The sequence below is a fragment of the Stegodyphus dumicola genome, chromosome X2 (assembly GCF_044657685.1).
Source record: "Stegodyphus dumicola isolate Sdum_Otavi_A_Nest chromosome X2, ASM4465768v1".
Classification (NCBI taxonomy): Eukaryota; Metazoa; Arthropoda; class Arachnida; order Araneae; family Eresidae; genus Stegodyphus; species Stegodyphus dumicola.
In genome coordinates this window covers 192,028,485-192,053,922 of record NC_140781.1, presented here as the reverse complement: position 1 = coordinate 192,053,922, position 25,438 = coordinate 192,028,485, and the positions used below count along the sequence as shown (strand labels likewise).

At 30.4% G+C, this 25,438-nt stretch overlaps 1 protein-coding gene across 1 annotated transcript in view; it reads left to right on the top strand.

Moving 5' to 3' along the window:
• Positions 1 to 25,438, top strand: part of LOC118183176 (tyrosine-protein phosphatase 10D-like) — a 131,983-nt gene that overhangs the window by 88,056 nt on the left and 18,489 nt on the right. The window contains exons 14-23 of the mRNA XM_035352621.2: positions 1,059 to 1,337; positions 2,475 to 2,756; positions 4,620 to 4,747; positions 6,920 to 7,012; positions 7,718 to 7,784; positions 9,683 to 9,900; positions 18,003 to 18,195; positions 18,548 to 18,728; positions 21,941 to 22,193; positions 22,602 to 22,859. Of these exons, the coding sequence (XP_035208512.1) occupies positions 1,059 to 1,337; positions 2,475 to 2,756; positions 4,620 to 4,747; positions 6,920 to 7,012; positions 7,718 to 7,784; positions 9,683 to 9,900; positions 18,003 to 18,195; positions 18,548 to 18,728; positions 21,941 to 22,193; positions 22,602 to 22,859 (1,952 nt within the window). The remainder of the gene's footprint in view (positions 1 to 1,058; positions 1,338 to 2,474; positions 2,757 to 4,619; positions 4,748 to 6,919; positions 7,013 to 7,717; positions 7,785 to 9,682; positions 9,901 to 18,002; positions 18,196 to 18,547; positions 18,729 to 21,940; positions 22,194 to 22,601; positions 22,860 to 25,438) is intronic.

Below are 25,438 nucleotides of genomic sequence, written 5' to 3'. Positions count from 1 at the left end.
AACAGTTTTCAGTGAAATCTTTGCCAGAAAATGATTTTCTTATATATATATGTATATTGCTGCTTATTAAATAACACTGTATAGCTGCTAGCTGCATTCTAATATTGAGAGATTAAACATAAAAGATTACTTATGCTACTAAAGAATAAAAAGATGGAAAATGTGTTGTAATATATCTATTGCTTAAGCCTTTTATAACTGAAAATAGCAACCATGCAGTTTGGCAAAATGATGCCATGTGAAATGGCCTCCCTAATTAATCAAGTTAAACAGTGCTGTACTATAATAAAATTTACTTTTAACAGAAGCTGTATTTACAAGTAATTTAATTTACAGTGCAGTTTTGCGTTCAAGTGTGAATGATCTGTTCATGCTGAATAAGCTTAACAATTTATTCATGCATAAAAGAGCAATGCAAGCTTACAATAGCTGTTAATAATCAAATACTCGTATCTTGTTAAAAAATCATCTTATGAAATAGCTTGTTAAAAATCATCTATGATAGAGAAATGTTTCGTAAATTGAATTATAGCTGTTGTATACTTTTTCCAAAGTTTTATTTCTGTACTGGCCAATTTCTGATTATTCAAAATATAATCTGTTCTTGATGCTTTTTTTGTAATTCAGAAAAAATTTTTTCCTTAACAATAGTCAAAATTCAATTTATGGTATAATTATTTAATTATGTTTTACTGCACTTTTTCCATCTAAACTGTATGCAGTTTATGTCCATTCAGATATGCATTTTTAAGTTCTGCCCGTTTTTGAACCTACCTCTGTATTTCAAAGAGAGAAGGGGGAAAGAAAAGAAAAAAAATACTTGATATATAAATAAAAATGTATTTCATTTTATATGAATCATGTAAATAATAATATATGTTACTGTGTAATTGTTTGATTAAATGATTTGTTTAAATTGACAAGTCCAAAATATAAGCTATTTGTAAAATATATATAAAAAAACTCCATTCAGAACTTTTCTATTTATATGACTTGTTATTTCTTTTGTTTCATTTACTTAATTCCTTCATTGTAATAGAATTATTTTTGTATTTCAGAGCCTGTTATTGATTCTGTTATTCACATTGTCACTGATGAACAGGAGACTAAAACACTTGGAATAAAGTACACTCCTACTCCTATACGAAATGTTGTTTTTGACAGATATCGATTCCAACTTAGTGGGACAAACATTCCTGCCCAAGAAAAACTTCAAAATGATACAAATCGTCTGGTGATTTTTGATGATCTAATTCCTGGACGTCTGTACAATATAAGCATATGGACCGTAAGTGGTGGAGTATATAGTGTGCCTATAGACCGGCAGGCTAGATTATGTAAGTTATGTTTTACCATACATTCTATTTTCTAAATGCCTTATTCAAATCAAAATGAATGTATGAATTACATATATATATAAGGTGTGGCAGCATTCATAGTAGGATATTAAAAGCACACCATAAGGCAGTAACCGTAATTTATTTATATCCTCTTATGTCAATTGATAGTTAAAAGTATGCCATTTACTAATGTGCAAGTCATTGGCTGTTGCGTGGATTACTTTTTCAATATGATGCTCCCTCTGCACAACACATTCATCTGGGCGGCGTTGAAAGCTTGCCATAACTCGGCGTAATATATTCCCTGGGACGTTGCCGACGGCAGTTCGGATGCCATCCTTCAACTCAGGATTGGTGACACAATGTGTTTGGAAAACTTCTTGCTTCAGGTGCCCCCAAAGTCGGCACATGAAAGATCAGGTGAGCGAGGTGGCTAGGAAGTGTCACCAAAACGGGAAATTACTCTACCTGGAAATGTCTGTTGCAATGGTCCGTCCATCTGGAACTTTCCCATAACATCTCAAGTTGAAATGTTGCTGAAATGGATGCTGGGTAGCAATAACAGAGTAGTTATTCTTGAAATAACTTTCAACAGCAAAAGCACGATGATGTGCACTCCAATGATCCATATCACTGTCACACTCGAAATGGCAGCTCATTAGTACATGAATGTGGCACAAGCTGACGTGCATTCATGCAGTACATCATTGTGCAAGTCAAATTACGCTATGAACGCTGCTGCACCCTGTATGAATTACTGTTATGAAAAATTCTAATCATGTAATTAGTTCTTCCTGTGCAATAAGAAATTGTTATTATGAAATTTTAAAAATAAAGGAAGTAATGCTTAACTTGGTACAAGTATTTAAGCTTAAGCTAGTTAACAGGTCGCTTTCCATACTTTTTAGAATTTTATTTACATCATTACAGTATTCTCCAGTTAAATTTCTCATAGTCATTGAAATTTTTTTAATATTTTAAGACAGCAAATTATTTACTTGTAATACTCATGTGTCTAAGCGCATATTTTGGTACAACTGCAAAATCTTTTCGTTCTGCATCATTAATGTTATGTCATTTATGCACATAGAGTATTAAAACCAATTTGCTAAATGCAAACTTGTTGATTTTTAGACCCTGAATCTGTTGGAGAAATCACAGCACCTAAAATAACAGACACTGAAATTACTTTGACATGGAATGTTCCTGATGGCGATAAGGATGGTTATGAAGTGCAGTACCAAGATCATGAAGGAAATCTTATAAAAAATGTCACTATATTAAATCGAATCAGTTACAATGGCTTGAAACCTCACCATAATTATACATTTTTGGTTTCAGTCCTTAGTGGGTATGACACCTCTACTACGATAAGAGGTCACCCAGTTTCAAGAACGTTTCATACTTTAGAATCAGGTAAGATCCTTTCCTATTCTCTTTCTAGTCATTTTCATAACCCCTTCGCGCCAACTGTCACGTCTACATGCCAGCAACGAACACACTCACTTCCCAGCCGACACGCCAGGCGTGCCAGAGCGTTTTCCCGTTCACTACCGACTGTCACATATTTGTGCCAGTGTCCTGGAACGTTTTAAAAACTATAATTTCTGCCACAAGATAGCACTGTATGTTCATATGGTTTCAGATACATGTACATTAGACCTTCTATTCGAAATGAGAGAAGCATGACTCACATACATGTGTTTTTGATTATATAAACAAAAGGGGAAATAAATGTTTCCGAATGGCGTGATTTATGATATCTCTTTAAATCGCACTTTATTCGCACATGGTAGTTATTTATTGTAAATAGAGAAGTTTTATTTGCGCTAAAGCGTTGGGTATTTCGGTTTGTAGTTCAGTTTTTAGAAAATAATTAGATCTTGTTAGACGTGAATTCTTTCTGTTTTTACCGTTGCAATGTCGGAAGCGTCGAAAATGTTTAACAGAGCATGAAAAATCAGAAATGATGCAAAATATTTCAGATATTGATTCTGAAATTCTGATATTCTGATATTGATTCTGAAAGATTAACTGAAAGACATTTTCGAAAACTTTGTTCAGAAGAGACTGATAAGAAAATGAGACGACGATGCTTCGTTTGTTCACATTCCCGGAAAAATCCTCCAAAACGGCAAATGAGTTATTACGATTGCAAGGAATGTAACGTAGGACTGTGTGTAGATCCCTGTTTTCAAATTTTTCATAGGAAAAGAGAATTTTAAGTAATATATTTAGTTTTCAGATGTATAATGTTAAAAGTCATAAAATGGTGAGTAATGAAAATAAAATGTGTAAAATATGCATTTAAACAAGAAATAAGGTAATTAAAGTATATAGTATAAAAATATCTATAAAGCATAAGCCGTTTAAATACTCTATAGAGCATTATTAAACAATGCGTTGATACTTCAGAAATTTCATGGATTTAGGCTTAGTAGCTAAAAAGCCCCCGGCTCTGTACAGACGCTTGCGTAAGACACTGACGGCCTCCGCGATAAGCGCGCGTTTGCGCTACCCTGCTCGAAGGGGGTTAAAGCAGGAAGCTGATATAAAGTTAAAGTTTGCAAAGTAATTCTGTATTTGCAAGACTGAAAGAAATTCACTAAGTGTATTATTGTTATCGATAGGATATTCAGACTCCATGAATTGTGTAAGAGCTTTAAGATTTGTGGTTTTTTTCATCATTCATATCTTATGACTCATAACATAAAAAGCATTACAAGTTTTGAATCAAAACTTTAGAAAGACCAGTTTTATTGCTATCCGTTAGAAGCATTCTTTAGTAAAGAATATTAGTTTCATTGGACCTTGATCGCCAGCATCACGTTGTTTAACATGATTAATTTTCTGGTGAGAATTTACTGTTTAGCTATGTTAATAATAATTCTCTCTCTCCCCTTGTTTAAAAAACATTAATCACTGTTAAAACTTTTCTGTCAAATTATACTGAAAAAAAGAGCCTCAAGATTAAAAAGATTTAATATCGTACTTCATTTATTAAATTTCGTGTCTTCTTCTTAATAAATATTGCTGAGTTTTTAAAACTGCATTCTTAAAAACTTCCATTAAATTCAAATTTTTAAGTTTGGTTTATAAAAAGCATTTAATAACATTATTTTTTTCTTATTATTGTTATATGAAAGGTTCAAGAGATTCAAAAACCTTTTATGATTCTGATTCAACAAAATTTAGGATTTATCACTGCTCTGATTATTATTCAAAATGCATTGATTTCAACTAGATGTACAAAAATAATTTTTCTCATCTGCATTTTAGTGCCTGGTAAAGTTAATAATTTTCAAGCTGTCTCAGTGAAACCCAATGTGATAACTCTCCAGTGGTCTCTTCCAAGCAGTGAACAAAATGGAATATTAACTGGTTTTGTAATAACATATTTTGTCAAGGTAAACTCATCTTCTTTATTAGTCCTAAGGTTAACTTTATCCACATTTTGAACTTGATTAGTTATTATGTATTTATTTATATGAATTGTAAGGTTGTATATTGCATGTGATTATGCTATTACACAAACAGTTTTTAAGTGATATAAAGGCAAAAAAATCTGTGCAGTGTTACGCATTAATAGGATTATAAAAATGGTAGATATATTCATTTATTTCCTTAGTTATTTATCCTAGATATGCCTGTCCATCTACAAATATTCTCAAAATAAGGTGGAGAACTCTGAAAAAAATTATAACTCTGGGGTTTAAAGTGATGTAAAAATAAAATATAACTTTCTATAAGGTGCTCACAGAAAAAAGTTCTAATTAATAAGAAGTTCATTCTACATTTATAAGTTAAATGCAAGAAACTGCATGCCTTCGTGTACAAATTTCACAATGAGCAAATTTACTAGAGCTTATCATTTTCAGTGGCTATTAATATATGATTTTGATAATAATTTGATCTAATTTAGAGAGAAACTCTAAAATAGTTTCTGATTCGATTAGGTAAGAGTACTGTATTGGATTGTACAAAACTAGTTGTTAACTTTGTAGCTGACCCAGTAAACCTTTTCATTACTAATATCTTAAGAAGTTTTATACATGAAAACTATTTACTTTTAAATCTTAAAGAATAATGAACATCATACTAATTGACCTTTTTGCTGTACAAGGATTACAAGAAACATAAAATTATTAACTTATTTTGAGCTGAAATCTGTTATATTAAACTATAAGCCCGAGTTTAATTTATGTTCACGAGCAAAAATTATGCTTGAGGCAAAGAAACATACATCTACTTGCAAGCAGTATACCTTCATACATATCTTTTATTGCAATTAGTGTACCATAATTAATAATATTTCTGTCAGAAGTTCTTCCAAAAAATGGACTTAAAAAGCTGTTTTACTTTTTTATTGGTTGAATTTGCTTTTTATGGGCCCTTTTTCTTTTGTAACTTTTCATGTAATTCTTTGTTTATAAAATGGCAAAAAAGTTTTGAATCACACCTAAAATTATCTTTAAAAAGATGTGCAATTTATTAAATTTACAGTTGCAATTAGTTTTGAGATTATGATTATATTCTCATAATACATACTTTTAAGAGGTCCTGTACAATTTTTTCACCAAGTAGTAGTAGTTGTTTTGTAGTGGAAGTTACCAATGTTCTCTTCACAGCATGAATTTTTCTGATTGTGAAACTCAGAGTATGGGTTAATTGAATATAAATAATATTTATTTTTTATTTGCTCCACATCATATCTAATTGGTTTTTTTTAATTTAAATTTTAGATTGTATGTCCACGTGTTTTTTTGCATTCTAATATAAATATAATAAGCTGCCTAATTTATTGAGAATGTTCATTACATATAAAAAGATAAAATATTGACTTAGGCCCTTCCCTAAATTTAGGTCTTAATAATTTGAACAAAAAGTGCACTTGAAATCCAAAGAATTGTGGTACATAGATATTCAGCCATGAACACCTTTTTCTGTTATTAACCTTTTATAAGTACTTTTGGTTATAATTCAATTTTGATTTATACTATTCAGGATATTCTGGAGTAGATAAAACCATTAAGCATGAGTAGTTTCATCCTGGGTTTCATACATATGATGCAAATTTCTTGTTTAGATTTTCTTTAGATCATTTTTCACTGCATATGAGACAGTTTTGAGGTTAAATTGTTTGCTAATGAAGCGCACTTTTTGAAAAGCAGATAGTTTCTGAGTGATTTGCAGGAATTAAATAATTTAATTTTCATTCTTACATTTTTATAAGACCTGTTAAAACTTATATAGCTGATTAATAAAGAAATTCAATATATACAATATATATATATATATATTGTTTTAAGGAATAAAAATGTCATGCCTGGGATTGGGTATTAAATAGTTTTCTAAAGATTTTTATTTTTATGCCCTTTCCTATACCAAAATTTTAGTCAAATTTCAAGCAAAATTCTGACAGTTTATAAGTTTATTGTTTTAGATTAATTATGAAGTTACTTTTTTTAGCTTCAAAATGTTATTAAATACATTTAATTTTAATACCAAATGCATGAAAAATGTTAAAATAGGCCGTTAATAGTTTTCACTTCTAATTTTTGTATTTTGCTCTCACACAGGGATCGTTGTTTCATCAGTATGAAAAATTTGGTCCTACAGTTACTGAAGGTACTATTAAAAATCTTGTACCAGGAAAGACGTATGTATTTGAGGTAAATTAAATTTTGCCTTCATTACTTTTTAATAATATTAACAGCTTTAAGAATCATATTTATGTAACATTTATATTCTTTTGTTATTTTTTTTAATATTTAAGCAAATTCTGTACAAAAAGAAAATTTGAGACGACCTACACTTTTTCACAACCTTTCTACATGATTGCCATGTACAGGAAAGCTGACTTTAGTTGCTGTTCTTCGCACTGATAATGACATTAAGCCAATTACTTACAGTTGATTGTACAAATGTATCATTTGTATATTTTTGCTTACAATAAAATGAAGGAGGAGGAAAGTATCTTTTGTTTAGTGGTGCAACTGGTAGAAAAGTTGGTCTAAACTGTTGGTTGTCCTCAGTAATTTGTTTTTAATTATCGATTGATTACCATCTAATTTATTTTCAGTTATGGTACTCATGTAATTGCCATATAACATAAACATGCCATATAATTGTTTTAAATGTCTCAGTAAATTTTGCAGGAATTTTAGCTCATGCATTGTTAAATTACATTCATTGTTATCTCATTTTAAGCAGCAAATAATACCTTTGGAAATTTGGAAGTAGGTTCTAATCTATTATGTCTACATATGATATTATCTATATGTAGTATAAAATATATTCAAAAATTCATTAATAAAATACATTTTATGTTGTCTAGTTTAATTTCATTAACATTAGTATCTTTTCCATACCTAAAGATACAAGCTCACACTAAAGTAGGACCTGGTGGGAAAGCAACTTTGGAAAAAACTCTCCCATTAGGAGGTAAGTTATATTTTGAACGTACCAAATGAATTTAGAGAATTCTCTTGACAGAGCTTTTTATCGAAGAATGTTCTTTAAATCATTTGTCCTATTGAGTTGCTGTTGCTTTAAAAAGATTTCAGTAGCTTGATTAGTTTAATGTAGTTTTATGGTAACATTTTGATAAATTTATTCTATGAAATAGGTAAAAAAATTACAAATGACTTAAACGCTTGATGTTCCATAATCCATGAGACTAGAAAAACTAGAAATTTTACTTTTCTGAAATTTTACTATTCTGAAATGTTGCTTAGTGTATATTGGGTTACTATGATAAAAAATATGTAGCAATTCAGTACTGTAGCTAAAGTATTGCATTTTGTCTCGGATTTTAAAATTAATTTCATAACAAGTTGGGTAACTTATTTAATTCATGAATCATTTTAATAATGTATTTCATATCATATAGTATAACACTGAACAAGTAACAAAAAGTGAACTGTTGAAGTCTAGTTCAATAACGAATAACATTTGGTCAGTTTCAATCAGTTTCAAATTATTCTATGTATCCCTTGCTGATTGCTCATATTATCTATGCTAATATAATCAGGAAAAATTTATTTTAACCAAATATGTCTAGTACTTAAGACACAATAACACGTCAGACAAATGCTAATTCAGAAGTCAAACAACAAAAATCAGCGTTATATTTTCAAATTTTCACAGGACTAGTTTTGATGGTTTTACCGAACCACCATCCTCAGCTGCAAAAGCACTTTTGCATTTGCGCAAAAGCTCTGAGCGCAAATGCTAATTTTGAAAATATAACGCTGATTTTTGTTGTTTGACTTCTGAATTAATAAATATCTCTAGTATTTCAGGAATATTTTAAATTATCCAAATCCTCAGAGTTTGAAAGACATTTCCTTTAATTATAAGAGATAGAGCAAAAAATCTGCATTTTTCTCTTAAAGTGCATTAACTATTATAAAACATTAGTATTCCAAATGCTAGAAGTTAACCATAAAGCATCTGATCTGTTGAAAAATAATCATCTTCTTCCATACCATATAATTTTCTTATTTAATATGCGATAATAAACCATGCAGTTATGACTTATACCTTGATTTGGTGACTAAGGTTTCACAACATAATAAACGGTAAAAGTTCATGTTGGATGCATTTTATTTTTTATTTTATTTTATTATATTTTATTTATCTCTTCCCTTTCCCACCACAAACTTAAGGGTGCACTTGATGGTTATCAACAATGAACATAACTTACTTTGTTGTCAAATATTAAGTAAAGTCTATATGCATACTTTTTGTTTTAAAACTTTTTGTTTGTTACTTGGTGTTAATTCTGCAAACCAAAGGAAATGGTATGATATCTCTGACTTCTGCAGTTATTCTGATAATTTTTTACCTTACTAATTTATACCCTGACTGTGATAATTGGCTTTGCCTTCTTTCTGACTCTTGTTTTTTGATTTCATAATACAATTCCTAATTTCATTTTAACCAATTAGAGCATCAAAAATTAAGGTTAGAATCATCTAACAAAAGTTAAATTGCACAATAGGCATTCTTTACAGTTTTGCAGGAAACTTGCAATATGCTAAAAAAACAGCTATCAAAACATTATAATATTTACTTTTAATTTAAATTTTTAAGCCTCATAAAGGAGATTTAAAATAATAATAGAATTTTAGTTTCTTTAGTTCATAACGATACCGAAATTTTCTTGTCATAACTTGTGTAGTAATAATGAATTTTTTATTTATATAATATAATGTGTAAATCTGCTGTGCAAAATATTTTTTAAAAAATCTTCAGCATCACTTACTATTTTATTTTTAACATTATTTTATATATAACATTTGGAACTTATGATTTTTTAATTGCGTATTTATTCACAGCACCCCCTCCTCCTGCTAGCAACATATTTCCCATAAGCGTTGGCAAATCATCAACTACAGCAAAAGTGCAATTTCGAAAAAATTTCTTTTCACATAGCCATGGCCCTATTACAAGTTATACTATTATAGTTGCAGAAGATGATAGCATAGATTTAAAGCAACAAAGGATGCCTTCTTGGAATGATGTGCAAAAATATTCAAAGTGGCCCCCTTATCAGGTATTTACCCCTTTCTCTCAATTCTTCCTTCTAGTAATTGATGCAGTGAATTGCATTTTTCAATAAACTGTTTGGTTTTAAAAAAATGTAAATGGTTTATGAATACTTTCTTTAACTTGTCTCTAAAATAGCTTTCAGAAATGATTCTTTTAAGCAAAATTTCGTATTTAAATATCATAGTACTCTTAAAGCATACATATGCTAGCCTTTTTTTTTCCCCTCAAATGATGTACCATTTTGAACATGCATTTTTTTTTTCGAGTGACTAACATCTGCACAAATTTTAAGGTCTTGTCTTATCACTATGCCAAATGTACTAGATTCAGGAACAATACCCAATGTTTTTTTTGTTTCCCCCTTAAAACCCTCTGAGCATTATGACCGGGTTTATCTGGTCATCAGAAGTTTTGCTACTTGGTGGTATATATTAGCTTATAATTTAAGATATTTTGCTTTCTTACTTTCTTTAATAATGTATAAAGCATTTTAATGCCTGTAATTTTATGAAAATGCAGACTAAAATAAGTAATTATGGAAACTAAATTAATAAATGCTGTTTAAATACTGGTTTACATGACGGATCTAGAATCCTGCACCACTCAGAGGGTTAACAGGTGTAGGGAATCCAACAAAAGTGTTGATTGAAAATTTCATGACTTTGCTTTTAAATTGCCTTTTTTCTAAGATCTTGACTTCTGAAAAACAATCCGGTTGCTTCAAAAAAACATTTATTCTTATAACTAGGTCATTGACTGAGATTAAAAATCACTATTTTCTTCCTTCAGATAATGTATTCTTAGAGTAAATAATTTGTTCAGATTTGGTGTTAAAAGGTATAATCCTAAGTCTCTCATTTATGTAATTTTAACTACAGGATTTTCTTGTATTTTAATTTATCACTTATATACTTGTCCTGAAGTCAATAGTCTGATTTTACTTGCATAAAATAGGTAATTCAGCACACACAATCATTAAATTCTTCATATTAACTCTGTAATTATCTGAAATAGTTTAGAATCCCTGTGTTTAAAGATGAGAAGAAATTAAAGGATACATTATCAATTAATATCTCTCGAATATCTATTGTAACAAGAAAAAAGTGAAACAAATGCTGCAATGTATTTTTGTCAAGTAAATTAAAATTTTATCAGTAGTTAAAATTTATTTGTGTGCTTTGTAATAAGCATTTCCATTTTGTTATAAATTTTTCAGAAAAAGAATAATGCAGAGGAATAATATAAAAGCTGTTCATGCAGTTTCTAAATTGAGTTTAAGGCATTTAAACTTTCTATAAATTTATCTAAAAACAGGTATTTCATGAGAGAAAAATTTCTTTAATTCAAATGAATAATATTTCACTGAAGTGCATCTTATATAGGAACGTTTGTGGTAATGTACAGATTTAGAAAATAAACATTTTTATTGTATATGAATGTAATTTACTATTAGTTATAGCATTACGAGCAAAATATATGCAAATAAATTGCCACTTTTGGAAAAGTCATATCAGTAGTTTTTAAATTCTTAGAATTTTCAATAATAATAAGGGTATTGCTTTAGAAGCTTCGAATACAACAATTTTATTCAAGTTTCAAATCAGTTTTATTCAAGTTGTTTTGATCAAAGTGTGAAAACTAGTAAATGTTGCATTGCCAGTAAATCTGGCATATCTTTTACTTTATTGACAGTTTGGTAATCTTATTATTTTCAGTTATAGAATTATAGTTTGCTCAGACATAAATAGTGTAAACTTTAATGACCGGTAATATTCTAGTTGAGCTTCTTCAATACACACACATATAATATAAATGCAAAATAAATTTTAAAAAGTATATTTAAAAATCATCACATATTCAATTTGGAATAAATCACATCAGAAAACCAGAAGCCTAGTGGCAAACTGAAAGAAACAGGGGGATGCAAAATATGCCAAAATGAAATATCAAATTCGTATTTCTGGAGTGGACGACTGGCGGTGGTTTCTCTTCGTTATAATAAATTGCAGAGGCTTTACTGCATAGTTTGAGTGATTACACTCAAAGGTGGATATAGCTATAAATTCCATGCATAGTTTTATTCTTGGAGAGTGGATTCTGAGGATACATATTCTTTTTTATTTCACATTATCATTGTGGGTGCTTTTGATACTTTGAGATACTTTAGTGCTGAAGCAAAAGTGCTCAATTATCTAGTATGCAGGCTCACTAAGAGAAAGAAGGTTTTGGTTTGCATTGGTTATTAAGAGAAAGGTTTCAGTTCTCGGAAATTTGAGCTCAAGTTCTGAATTAGCTTTATCATCAGCATTATGCAAGCCATGTGACATAGATTAAACTAGAAATGATGCAGTCCAGAAAAGTTATTGGAATTTTAGAATAGAGAGAGAGAATTGAGAGGTTTCGCTAATATAAATTATAATTTTGATTTACATGTTTTTTATCTTACATATATGTAATATTGTAATTTTGGCAGAAGGTGAAAACAATTCAGTTTTAGTCATAGCCAAAAAAAACTGCTGTGTAGTCGATGGTTTCATCGAATTTTAGAAGAGACATGACTAGCTTAACCCGCGAGCACACGCACCGATCCGACGAACACGAGAACACGCGCCGGGTATGTCATACCTGAATAAAAATTTGCTGAATAAAATTAATCGGTTTTTAAAAGAATTTAAAATATAAAATCATGTTAATACTTCATTTTAGACAAAATATGATAGAATAAGGAGAGGTAAAATTATTTACTTACAATTTTTTGAACATTGTTTACAAAATGAGGTCATATGTTCCATACATATACTTTTGCTACAATTTTCACAAATGAATCTAGTCTTTCTATCTTTTTTCTTGGGGCACTCTGTACACCTCTTGTAAGTAATTTTAGGTTTTTTTTGGGGGGGGGTTCATTGTTAACATGTTCATCGGTGGTCAGTGTTTGCCTAGAATCAGGAACTACAGATGCTCGTCGTCGTTCATTTTGAACACTTTCTATTAGCTGCATCCCTAAGGCTTTGAGAAAAGTATGCCTGGTACAGTATTCTGATGGTGGTTCCTTTGATAGTATAATTATTCTTGCAGTAATGGCAACCACTTTTAACCCTGGAAAGAAAATCACCATAGGCATTCGACGTGCTAATATTGCTGTAGAATACGCAGCTGCCATCTCATCTACAGCATCGACTGCTCTTTTTGTCATGTTATAGAATGTAATGATTTCAGACTTTTTAAGATTCCCCAGTAGATTCATCAATTTGATCGCCTTGCATTGTGGATAACAGGATCACATTCTTATTTTTTTTCGGCACATAAGATACAAGTGTTGCTTCTTTCTGAAAACCTAAAATTGAAGAATATACTTCTCTTTTCTTTAACAGAAACTCAGGTGGGATTTCTTTCTTACGCATTGTACCTACTATCATAATTTTCTTTAGGAGATCTTGAGATAATTCATATCCCATATACCAAAGATCAACTGTTAAATTTCGACCAGAGTTGTATAAGGGCCTTATTAAACGTTTGACAACTTCGCTTGCACCATTTTCAACTTGAAATGGCCCATCTGGTTGTTTACCAGCATAAATTTCCATACTGCAGGTATAAAATATCCTTGCGTCTACAAGAGCAAATATTTTTATGCCATACTTTGCTGGCTTGTTGGGCATATATTGTTTGAAGGAACAACGACCTCTGAATGATTCCAACTTCTCATCAATGGTCACATACTTTCCTACAGTATAAACCTTTTGGCAATTTGTGACAAAATTTCCAACAAATTCTCTGATCGGAGCTAATTTATCAACGTCTCTTCTACTGGGACGATCTCTAATGTCTTCAAAATGGAGGTATTGTAAAAGAAAGAGGAATCAGTTCACTGACATTGTTTCCCGAAATATGTCCATTACCATTCCGTCTGTTGCCCACAAATCTCTTACGTTCACATGGGATGATTTATAAACTCCACATAAATACAGCAATCCAATTAAAGCTTTGATTTACAACTCATTTGTTGCTTTCGCATCCCATTCACGAGTGAAATGTCCACGTACTGAATCAATATAAATATTTGTATTGTCGACTACATATTTTAACATATCTTCATCGATAAGCAGTGACCAGGAATCTAAATGTGTTGAGACGTCTTTAGAATACTTCGTATTCCCAGGGAGTTTAGTTATAATATTTTTGGTGCCAATTCTAACATTAGTCCGGAATTTATTTTTGTTCCATTTTACTCCATTTTTTCGAACATAAAACTCATAGCTACATTCCAAAGTTTCATTTTCTGTTTCTGTATCTGAATCACTAGATGAATCATGATCTCTATGGATAGATCTCTACGGATGAATCATGATTACTATTGTATTCTTCGTCATCAACATCTTCACTAAATGAATCCCCATCAGAAGAAACTGTTTCAAGAAGATTTCTCAATCTTTTCATCTCTTCATTGTAAGGAATATACGGCGCCATACTTACAACTAAAAAAAAACCTATACTAAAAGTTTGAAAACGAGAACTGCGAAGTGACTCACTGAGAAACGCGAGTACACGCGCGGGTATGACATGCCCGAACAATGCTGTTGCGTGTGCTCGCGGGTTAATAGTTAAACATAATTTATTTTTGGGTGTCAAATTTCTTAGCACATATCTTCATAACTAGTAGAAGACTAGGGGTGCTAAACTCGCTGAACAATTTTAGACATGTTATTGCATCTCAAATAATGGAGAATAGCTAATAGAAGTTAAATGACACATTATCAGCATGAAAGTGAAGTGGCGAAAGAGAGAGAGACTATGCGGTTATTATCTGTTTATATTAGAAGTTTTGCTTTAATATGTGATCAGCCGAGGAATTATGCACATTTTCATAAAGATGCTAGTTCATGCGCTTAGCCTCTGTCTGCTATTGTCCATTGTTCTAAAAACATAATCCGTATAAAACTGTGGAATGCATAGCACACCCACAATAAAGATGAAATTTAACTTTTCCCTCTCCATGAATGATGAAACAACATGCACACCACACGTGATTCAGCCCTACCATACACATATGCCTTCTTGGAACCCCTTTTCTTGGCAGCTCAGAATCTATCAACTCGCCTACACTATTGCAAGGATTTTAATTTCATCTCTCAGAAAACAAAATGCTTTCTTTTTTTCTTTTTCTGACTAAGTTTCTTCTCATATGTAAAATTTCCTTCAGGTTTTCTTCAAAAGTTAGGCCCTTTAAGGGACTCCCTTAGTTAACTGGTAAGAGCAGGAAAATTCATCTCTGCTTGAGTGCCAGTATCAAACACTCAAAGTATCAAAAACACCCACTATGATGATGTGAAATAAAAAAAGAATATGTGTCCTCAGATTTCATTATCTAAGAATAAAATTATGCATGGTATTTACAGCTGCATCTTTCTTCGAGTGCCATCATTCCAACTATGCAATAAAGCCTCTCCAAATTATTATAATGCAGAGAACCATCGCCAGTCCGTTGCAGTTTTCTTCAAGTCATCCTTGTTTTCGAATTCAATGAATTTTAGGTCATTCAATATATATATATATATATATATATATATATATATATATATTTGAGCAAGATAGCACATTCAGTAGTAAGTTTTTAATGAGGAGGTTATAGAGTTAATTTCCAGATACGATGCATTTTAAAAGTAAAAAAAAAAAAAAAAGAAGGAATTAAGAGCTAATTCAAAGTGTAATCTAAAGTTACCTATTTTTTTCCTTTTACATATTCCCCCTTCAAGAAGAAAATGGCTTAGCGATAGAGAAGCTTTTTGAGGAAAAATCATTAGTGGGTGCAGAGAACCCACTAATGATAAACTAGTTTGATGTAATATTCACAGTTCTATTGATTAAACAAATAATTTACTTCAAGATTAGTTTAGAAATTTAGAGATACAGAAACATGTTAAAAGCAATTTTAAAAATATAATAAAATATTACATAATCTGTGAATTAAATTTAGAGTTCAATTTTAAAGACAAATTTGTAAAGTTTGTGCAGTGGCTTGAAGAGTACATAAGAAATTTTAGTCTAGTGAAAGTCTTTCATAAAGAGCATGTAATCAATATAAAATCAATATATTCCTTTTTAACATTCTGGAATGTGTCATTTCTAGATAAATCTATGCCAGAGCTTGCTTACGACATAGTTAATTTGGAATTTAAATTCTGAGAACTGAAACTTTTTACTAACCTAAACCAAAACCTTCTGCTTGGTGAGCTGCCATAATGGATAAATGCGTCACTTTTAGCTTCGTCATCTGTGCTGCATGGATGCAATTACACTGTGCTCTCTTCCTGTTGCAATAGTATTCAGAAATGTAAATGTTCTGGAAATATGCATGATTAGAGTGCAAGGTGAACTGTGGCCACAAATGTCAATTTAAATAAAAATGGAATTAAAACTACCTTGACTGCCAATCCGTCTTCCATATGCCTACTACATTCTATGAATTTTACGTGAATTCCATTGCTATGTTGAAGGGTATATTTTTCTGATCATTTAATGTTATCATTTGGTTAATTATATCGCATTAAGCGGCGCCTATAGTAATATCACAATTTTAACTGCATCCTAAAAAAGTTATTATACTTTCATTTGACTACACAAACATTACACCCACCTATTTTTACAAGCATTATACCAAATCATGTCAGTTAGACTTTCACATATGCTGATTCAAGTTTTAATGTATAAGATTTATTTTTCATTTCGAAAGAAATACTTAATTGGGGAATCATATTATAAACTGTCTAACATTTTAAAAACAAGAACAAACTATAAGTGCAAATAGCATGTTTTTTCAACATACAAAATTCTTATAAGATTAGCATATGTTTAATGGGGGGATTCTGATTCCCTTCTGCAACTAGAAATATGTGAAAAGTCTTTAATGTTTCTAATTTGTTTTCAAATTTTTCTAATTTGTTTTCAAATTTCATGATGAGTTTTAGTCAATAGTACAATGTGCTGGACACCTATAATAAGTGCAATAAATAGGCACCTATAAATTTTAATGCCTATCCAGCCAGTATCTACAGTTCACTTGCAGAGGACCTCCAATATATTTATACTGCAAGAACTAGTGATGCTGAACATAAAAAAAAAAAAAAAAAAAAAAAAAAAAAAAAAAAAAATTAGGAAACATGGCTTAGAAAAGTGGTTTTTAAAATGTTAGCAGCTGGTCAGGAAGCAAATTTTGGTTGGTTATAAAACGATGAGAAGTCCTCTTTATCCTATCATAAATTTATATACATATTTATTGAAAACTATTAATTAATATTTAAAATTGCATATCACTAGGTAGCATTATTCCTTTACTTATAGCACTCTTATAGCTTTTCTTATAGCACTCTTATAGCTTTTCTTATAGCACTCTATTTTAAGCTGTCTCTCGTTTTTCAAAGTAACTATATGCGTGTGGCTTGAAATAAACAGAAATTGCTTGCATATGTATCATAGTGCTAAAATGTTTGGGAAGCATTAGTCTAGAGAATTCTGCTCAAGAAAATTACCTTGAATTTTGCCAATCATGATTATGAATGGTCAATGATATTTTTATGAAAATTTATTAATTTTTTTCCCTTTCATAGAAAAATGTGTAACTTAAATTACATAACAGCAAAACAATGAGCTGCTCCTGAACTTTTTTTTATGATCAATAAAGAAGATGCCCTTGAGTACATAATATATGAGAAATTCATTCATTTCTCATCTATAATTCTTTATGGGCTTACCCAAAATGGACATAGCATAAATTAAAAAGGACAAGGGATGTACTACAACATCATGCTATTCAAATCAATAGTTAATTGTTGCACATTTATGTTAGTAAAGTATGTGTTGCATGTAGAATAATGTAGATAAATTTAAGGTACAGCTTCTGGTATCTCATATACATACAGTACGAGAGAGTAATGAATTTTTTGCTTTAGCACACCCATGAGATGTGTCCGGATTTTACTGTTATTTAATTTAAACACATATTTTAATTTCTATATAGGTCTGAATAAAATTATTTACACTGCCTTTCTCAACATGTTATATATAATTTCAAGCATTTTATTAACATAAACCATTCTTTGATTTTAGGTAACAGAACCATTTTATCCTTTTAATGGAACATCAACAGTAGAATTTACACTTGGCACTGAAGATTGCACTAATGTCAAAGGGTACTGCAATGGTCCCTTAAAGCCAGGAACAAATTACAAAGTAAAAGTTCGTGCATATACTGCACCTGAAAAATTTACGGATACAGTGTATTCCTATGCATTTCAGACAGGTTTGTATTTATTAATATATATTTATAATTTATGTTAATTCTTTAATAAAATTAATTTTAGCATTTTATAAGATAAAAAAATAGAAATTAAGCTTTTAATTAATTTTTGTATGAATTTATATAGTGATAAAAGTAATTTAATGTAAGTAACTGGGGGTATAAATGTAATTACTAAATCAATACCAATAATAATAATATGGGATTCTGTCAGAAGATTGTAAAATGAAATTCATATCTGCTACCAAAACTTTTCATATTGCTTATATATTATTTGATTTTTATGCTTTCTACATATTTTGTGTAACTAATTGTTAAAAAAAAACTGATTAAACACTTTTTTTTACTTCTATAGATACTGATAACACTGCTATGCTGGCTGGAATAACTGTTCCTTTAGTACTTATTTTATTATTAATCATCACTGTTATCATTGTAAGAAGTAAAAAAAGGCATGGACCATTCACTAAGAAAGTAGCAGATGGCCATATCAAAGATGATTCCATGTCCATTCCTGAAAGCGAAATAATCACAAGGTGATTTTAAATTACTTGTTAATTTACCCCTATTGTTATTAGTAGGAAATTAAAAACAAAATATTGTATAGGTGTACCAAAATATTTTTAAAACAGAATTTAAGGACAGAGTGGACTGTATTTGTGATGAAATTTAATTTTGAGCATTACAAAATATGACTTCGTTCTGATATATTAATCTTTACTAATAAATTTTGTAATTATTAGTATTATTAATATGCAGTCTCATATATATATATAAGACTGCAATGCTCATATAATATACTATAATATTAATGCATATATATATATTGATATTGTGTGTATTTTTGTATATAATAATGTTGTAGAAACATTCATAGACATTGATTGAAGTTATATAGATGTAATAAGACACAGTTGTAGAAGATTTAAATCATATTCCTTTTACTTTATTTAAACAAATACTTGACACATTAATCATGCCTGTTCCAGAACAGTTGCATTTTTAATTTTGTTGTGATAGGAAGAAAAGCAGTAAAATGCATCTTAGTGAGAATAGAGGTAGAAGCAGAGTGAACAGTTATTCAATATGGCAGCTTATTAAAAGAAACTTCCAGTTCTCAAATTTTTTTTAGTTAAGTTCCGAATTAGCTACGTCATCGGCATTGTGTAAATCATATGTGTGAATTGATCTAGAAATCACGCAGTTCAGAAAAGGGTATTGCTATTTTTAGAATAGAGGAGAAATATCAAAATTAAAAATAAACATTAAGGGGCTATTGCTAATTTAAATCATAATTTATATTTACATATTTTTTATCTTATATATCCCCCTTTCAAAGGGGAAAAAGGCTTAGCAACAGAGAATCCTTTTTAGAGAAAAAGCATTAAAGTAGTGAAAGAGAAATATAATTTTGAAAATATTTAAGATAAATATGTAATTCTAAATTATACTTTAAATTAGAAATAGCCTCTTTATTCTTCTTACTTCCCCTCTCTATTCTAAAACAGTGGTATTTTTTCCTAAACTGTGTCATATCTGAAAACCAATTCCACATTGTGCCATCTTAACCTTATGCATTGCATATAATTCTGAGCTAATCAGATTAAAGGAAATTTTTACTATAAATATCACTGTCTGTAACTGGTCACCCTCTTTCCCCTTACTTTCCTCCTTCGACTTGCTTCTGCTAGCTGCATATGGTTTTCCTTTATCTATAAAAAAAAGTGTAAGCTTTCATGTTGATATGTGAATCAGTTTTACTTACAAGAATAAAACTAGGTTTGAATAAATGCCTTTTCTGCTAAAACGTTTCTTCTCCATTTTTATGTTATCTGATGTATCTTTTAATCCTGAAGATATCCACACAGCTCTGTCATTCTCTGTGAATAGCTGAGAAACAACACGCCATCTACACATCATTATGTATATATATATAGGGAAAGAGATAGAATTGTTTTTTACTTTTTATTTACACATTTATATATATGCTTTAAATATACTCATAATTTGAAATAAATATTCAGTGAGTATTCTGTTACATACTCATTTGATAATAGTAGTGGAAGTGAATTTCTAATTTATATCAGAACTCAACTGTCATATTGCAAACTTGCATGTAATATTATATTCTGCATTTATAAAAGATTTACCTGAGCTGTAAAACATTTTGACTTGTATCTGAGGTAATTAAAAATTTTCCATCGCTTGAAGTTGTTTTTCCCCAATTTTCAGAGTGTATATAAGTTCTGCTACAAAAAGTAGGAGGAAAAATTCATTAAAGCTACTGCATAAAACTGATGATCAAATTTAATTTACTCTGCGGTTTTAAAAAATTTAAATTCATAATCTTGTAAAATTATCTTTAATATTTAGATGCCTTGCATAATAGTAATTCACAGATTTAAGGTATTCAAAAAAAATCTAATTGGTGTTAAAACATAATTTTTTAGCTTTTCAGGTTTTACAATGGATTTCTTTTCATACATGCAGCTAATAGTATCATGTTTAAAAAATAAATGTTATTTGAAAATTTGCCATTATCCATTTGATTTGAATTGTATCTAATTTGCTTCTCTTTCTTAACAAAAAGTAGGGTTAGGGTTTCTTATAAAGCTATCATCAATAATATTTTCATATTTTTGTTGTAGTGTGCACGTTCTGCATTTGTGCATTATATTAAATTAGTTAGTTGTGTCTGCATGTCTGAAATTCCATCTTATATAGTATTATTTTTTAATGGCCAAGCACTTTATTTAATAACCATTAGCCTTGCTCCACTATAAGGGCCAAAATTGGTGGCCATTTCATTATAAAAGCACCTAATAGGTGGCCACCGTTGCCTCCTATGAAGGGACGGACAATTAACAACCAAGCCTTCTCTGGGCTTTGAACCCAGGTGCATCACTATGGCACAGTCAGGGTCATTGATCACTATACGGCCTTCTTATACAGTGTTATTATTGGATATATCTTAATCCGTTTTCATATTTGTATTATTACTGGATATATCTTGATATGTTTTCGTATTTATAATATCACTGGATATATCTTTGTTTTCATATTTCTGCCTTGCATAAATTACTCTACAGACAAGTATGATTATCCATTCATTATAATGTCATCACTTTCCAAGAGTATGATATGAAATTCACTACTAAAAGTACAGGCAGACATTCTTGTGAGTAGCTTCTCCAATGAAGATTAGCAGTGCCATTATTCAGTTACTGTTTACATATAATTTACTTATAAATTTAATTGCTCTCTTGTTAAAAATAGAATTTATAATCCAAATTCTAATTCCTGCATATATTGTTGTTGTTCTACTCTTTTCCCCATATTGTTGTTATTTATTAAAAGGGGGCCCACTCATCTGGTGCCATTCAGGTCTTGTCTGCAAAACTGTATGTATTTTTGTTCTCATAAAATATAATTCTACCTACTAGCAGCCCTGGGCTAAAAACTAAGACATTGAACATTGGTAATTTGGTGCAGTTTGATCCGGATGGAACAGGATAGTTTTTGATAAATTTCAAAGCTCCTGTATGTGCAACATGAACATAAATCTATTTTATCTATGATTGGAACTTTTCTAAGGAAGATGAACTCTTTGATGACTTACTGTAGCAGATTTTATGGTTGGCTACTCACAACTAAAATATTGTTAAAGAACATTTTTCTTTAAAATTTAAAACATTTCAAACAGTTTGTTTTGGAAGTTAGTAATATGATCTTTTTCAATTTATTTCAGTCGACCAGTTAAACTGAAAGATTTTGCTGATCATTACCGATTCCTGTCAGCTGATTCAGATTTCAGATTTTCTGAAGAATTTGAATTATTGAAACATGTAGGAAGAGATAAACCGTGTAATGCTGCAGATCTTCCAGTCAACAGGCCTAAGAACAGATTCACCAACATCCTTCCCTATGATCATTCCCGTGTAAAGCTCATGCCATCTGATGATGATGAAGGATCTGACTATATTAATGCCAATTATATACCAGTAAGATTTTTTGCTGTATGCTATTTACTTCATATTGAAACTCTTTCATTCTGGAAGTGGAATTATGTTTCCTGATACATTAATTTATTTGTCAGGCTTAATTTTGTTTTGCATAATTACTGCATATCGTAATTACTCTAGCAAGCTATATTTCCATCAAGTCTGTTATGTTAATTTATTTGTCACTGTTTTGTTACATGTAATTATTTTATGTCATGATTATTATAGCAAAGTACACTGCTGTTTTTTATACTACATTTCGATGTCTTTTTTTATATAAGGAAAACTCTTGTTTTGCTTGTTATAAGAATCATGTAAAGATTTTTTTATGTTCAAAGATTGCATTCAGTTCTCAGGTACTAAATAATCTTAATCACCACCTAATAAATATCCTTTTTCAATTTTTAGGGATATAATTCTCCTCGAGAGTTTATTGTTACTCAGGGGCCTTTGCACAGTACAAGAGATGATTTTTGGAGAATGATTTGGGAGCAGAATTGCCGTGCTATTGTGATGCTAACAAGGTGTGTTGAAAAAGGAAGAGAAAAATGTGATCATTATTGGCCTTACGATACACAGCCTGCTTATTATGGGGATATTCAAGTGACCATTCTGAATGAGTCTCAATATTCAAAGTGGACAATATCAGAATTCAAAGTTTCTAGGGTTTGTATTGCTTGCTTGTTCACTAATATGTACTGTATTAAACAAAAATGCATTTGAAATATGCATCATGCAGCAAAATGAAAATTATAAAATTCACTATATATAATGCAGGCTTAAAAATTTTCATAACTAAGTCATAAAACTGCATTTGTATAATTCAAACTTAAGCTAGCTATATTTTAAAATTTTATTTATAATAAAATTTCAAAACATAGCCAGTTTTATTTTTTATTCTATTCCTTGGTGGTATTTTCTATTTAAAAAATATATATAAATAATTTAACTTACACAGAATACTAAAAATGCTGTCTCTACCAAAGCCTATATGTATTTTCCCTAATTCGACAAGCATCATACTCTTATTCTATTAACGTTTCTTTTACATCTTCCCATTATGACTGTTTTATCTTGCTTGCTAATCAGGGCTGGTATCATAACTGGTGTAACCGGAGTAGCCACACTGGGTAAAAGAATTTAAGGATGGCAAAATTTTAACAATTTGCATAGGCAAAATTTAAGAGCCTTAAGAGATTGCACAGTAAAATAGCCTAGCACCAGCATTTTGGCTAATGCATGCTCATGTCCAAAATTATCTTACATGTAGGAAATCACAGTTTCTCAGCAACTGAACTATAATTTTATGAATTTGAGTGGAATGATACATAATGTTATAGCACATAAATGTTACAAATGAAAAAATTTAAGAGCTCTGCATATGATATAAATTTGCAGCAAGAGACAATGAAAGTGTTAATAATATGTTACAAGGAGAGTCCAGAAAAAAAGAAAACTTGGAAGGAAATTAAGGCTTATGAATTTAATATGGAACGTGATCTCCTCTGATTTGTACACGATGTGTTTTCATGCTGGTTAACCAAAGTTTTGGGAATTAAGTTTCACTTATCCAGAAATGGCTTTTAAGCCATTTACATCTCTAGCAGGAGGATGCTGTGATGCAACTGCTTTTCCAAGATAGTCTTATAAATTCTCTATTGGATTTGCTGGCATTATTCACTCAATGTCTTCACTTTCAAGGAACTTCAACTCAGCAGGGTATGCTTGATGTGAATAAACATTATCGTCCATAAATATAAAGTCAGATCCCATATGCAGTTTTGAAAATTCTTATGTAAGGTTCTAAAACATCATCCTTATATTTCTGGGCAGTCACATATTTGCTTTCAGAAACATGTTGTGACGTACATCCTTTAATCACTATTCCTCCTCATATCATCACATCTGCCTTAATAAAACAGTTACATTCAAGTTCAAAGGAAGATTTCATGTTTTGACTTTCTCCAGATATAAACACATTTAAAATCATATGTTTAAATAAATCTCAACTCATGAGTAATGAGAGTTCACTGGTGTTTAATTCAGCTCTGATGTTCTTTGCACCAATTAAAGCAATTCCTCTTTTGTTCTGAAGACAGTGAAACACATACCCTTGGCTTTTTGGCATAAACACCTTTTTCATTAAGTATTCTGTATATAATTTACTGTGGTATAACAGTTCCAATGGTGGCTGCAAGCATTCAACTTAACTTAGCAGCAAACTTCCTCTCAATATGGAATTATTGCCAGCTATCGATCATGAGAAGCAGTTATTAATTTATGACCTTGCCCAGGCTTCCTTGCAAAAGTTTCAAATTGTTTCAATAGCATAGAGAACTGCCTGTTTTCAAATATTCATACATCTCACTGCTTCCATGATTGTTTGTCCGACTTTTATACGGTTGATGATTCGTCACTTCACAGATTCTTCCAAATGATACTTTGATGCCATAAAAAACCATTTTGAGTCTTTACATACTGAAATAAAATCTGGATTGCAGAAATTAACTCATATAGTCACTTTGCACAAATCGTTTGTCTCACAGTTAGATGACATAATGCCCTGATTTGCCTATCGGAAATCATTTGATCACTTTCAACTGGATAATGCTAATTAGGCTTGTCTTTCACACATTCCTTGCAAAAATGGTTTACATTGATTGGATATTTTATGGAATATCATTATTTTTGGGTACAGAAAGGTAAATTTTAACATGAGTGTATTACATTTAAAAACATAATTTGATTCACTTATTATATAATTCAGATAACCTAATAGATAAGTGCAATTTCAAGTAAATTTTTAAGTGCAATTTTTGTATTGTGAGCTTAAAAATATGTGTTGTGTCTGTTTTGTTAAAATTCATAATCTGCATTATATTGTAGCATGCATACAAGTTTATAACAGATTGAATGCACACAGAATTAATGATAGCTTAATTAAATTTTTTTTTACCAAAAGAAACACTTAACAATTCTGGAAATTTCCACAAAAATAGTTGGACAACTCTTCAGAGTATCACAGAGTACAATAGGTAGTTATACTTCAAACTACTAAGAACATTAAACACAATGCCATGCAAAGCGCAACTGAAGAGTGAAGCTAACTCGGAGATATCTCAATACTCCAAACTCATGCTAAACTAACAACTGAGGAACTGATGCTCTCTCTGGTCTTATATAGTTTTCACCCAGCCACCGAGATATTTCTAATACTTTGTGCTTCTCAAAATTACTGGAAGGCA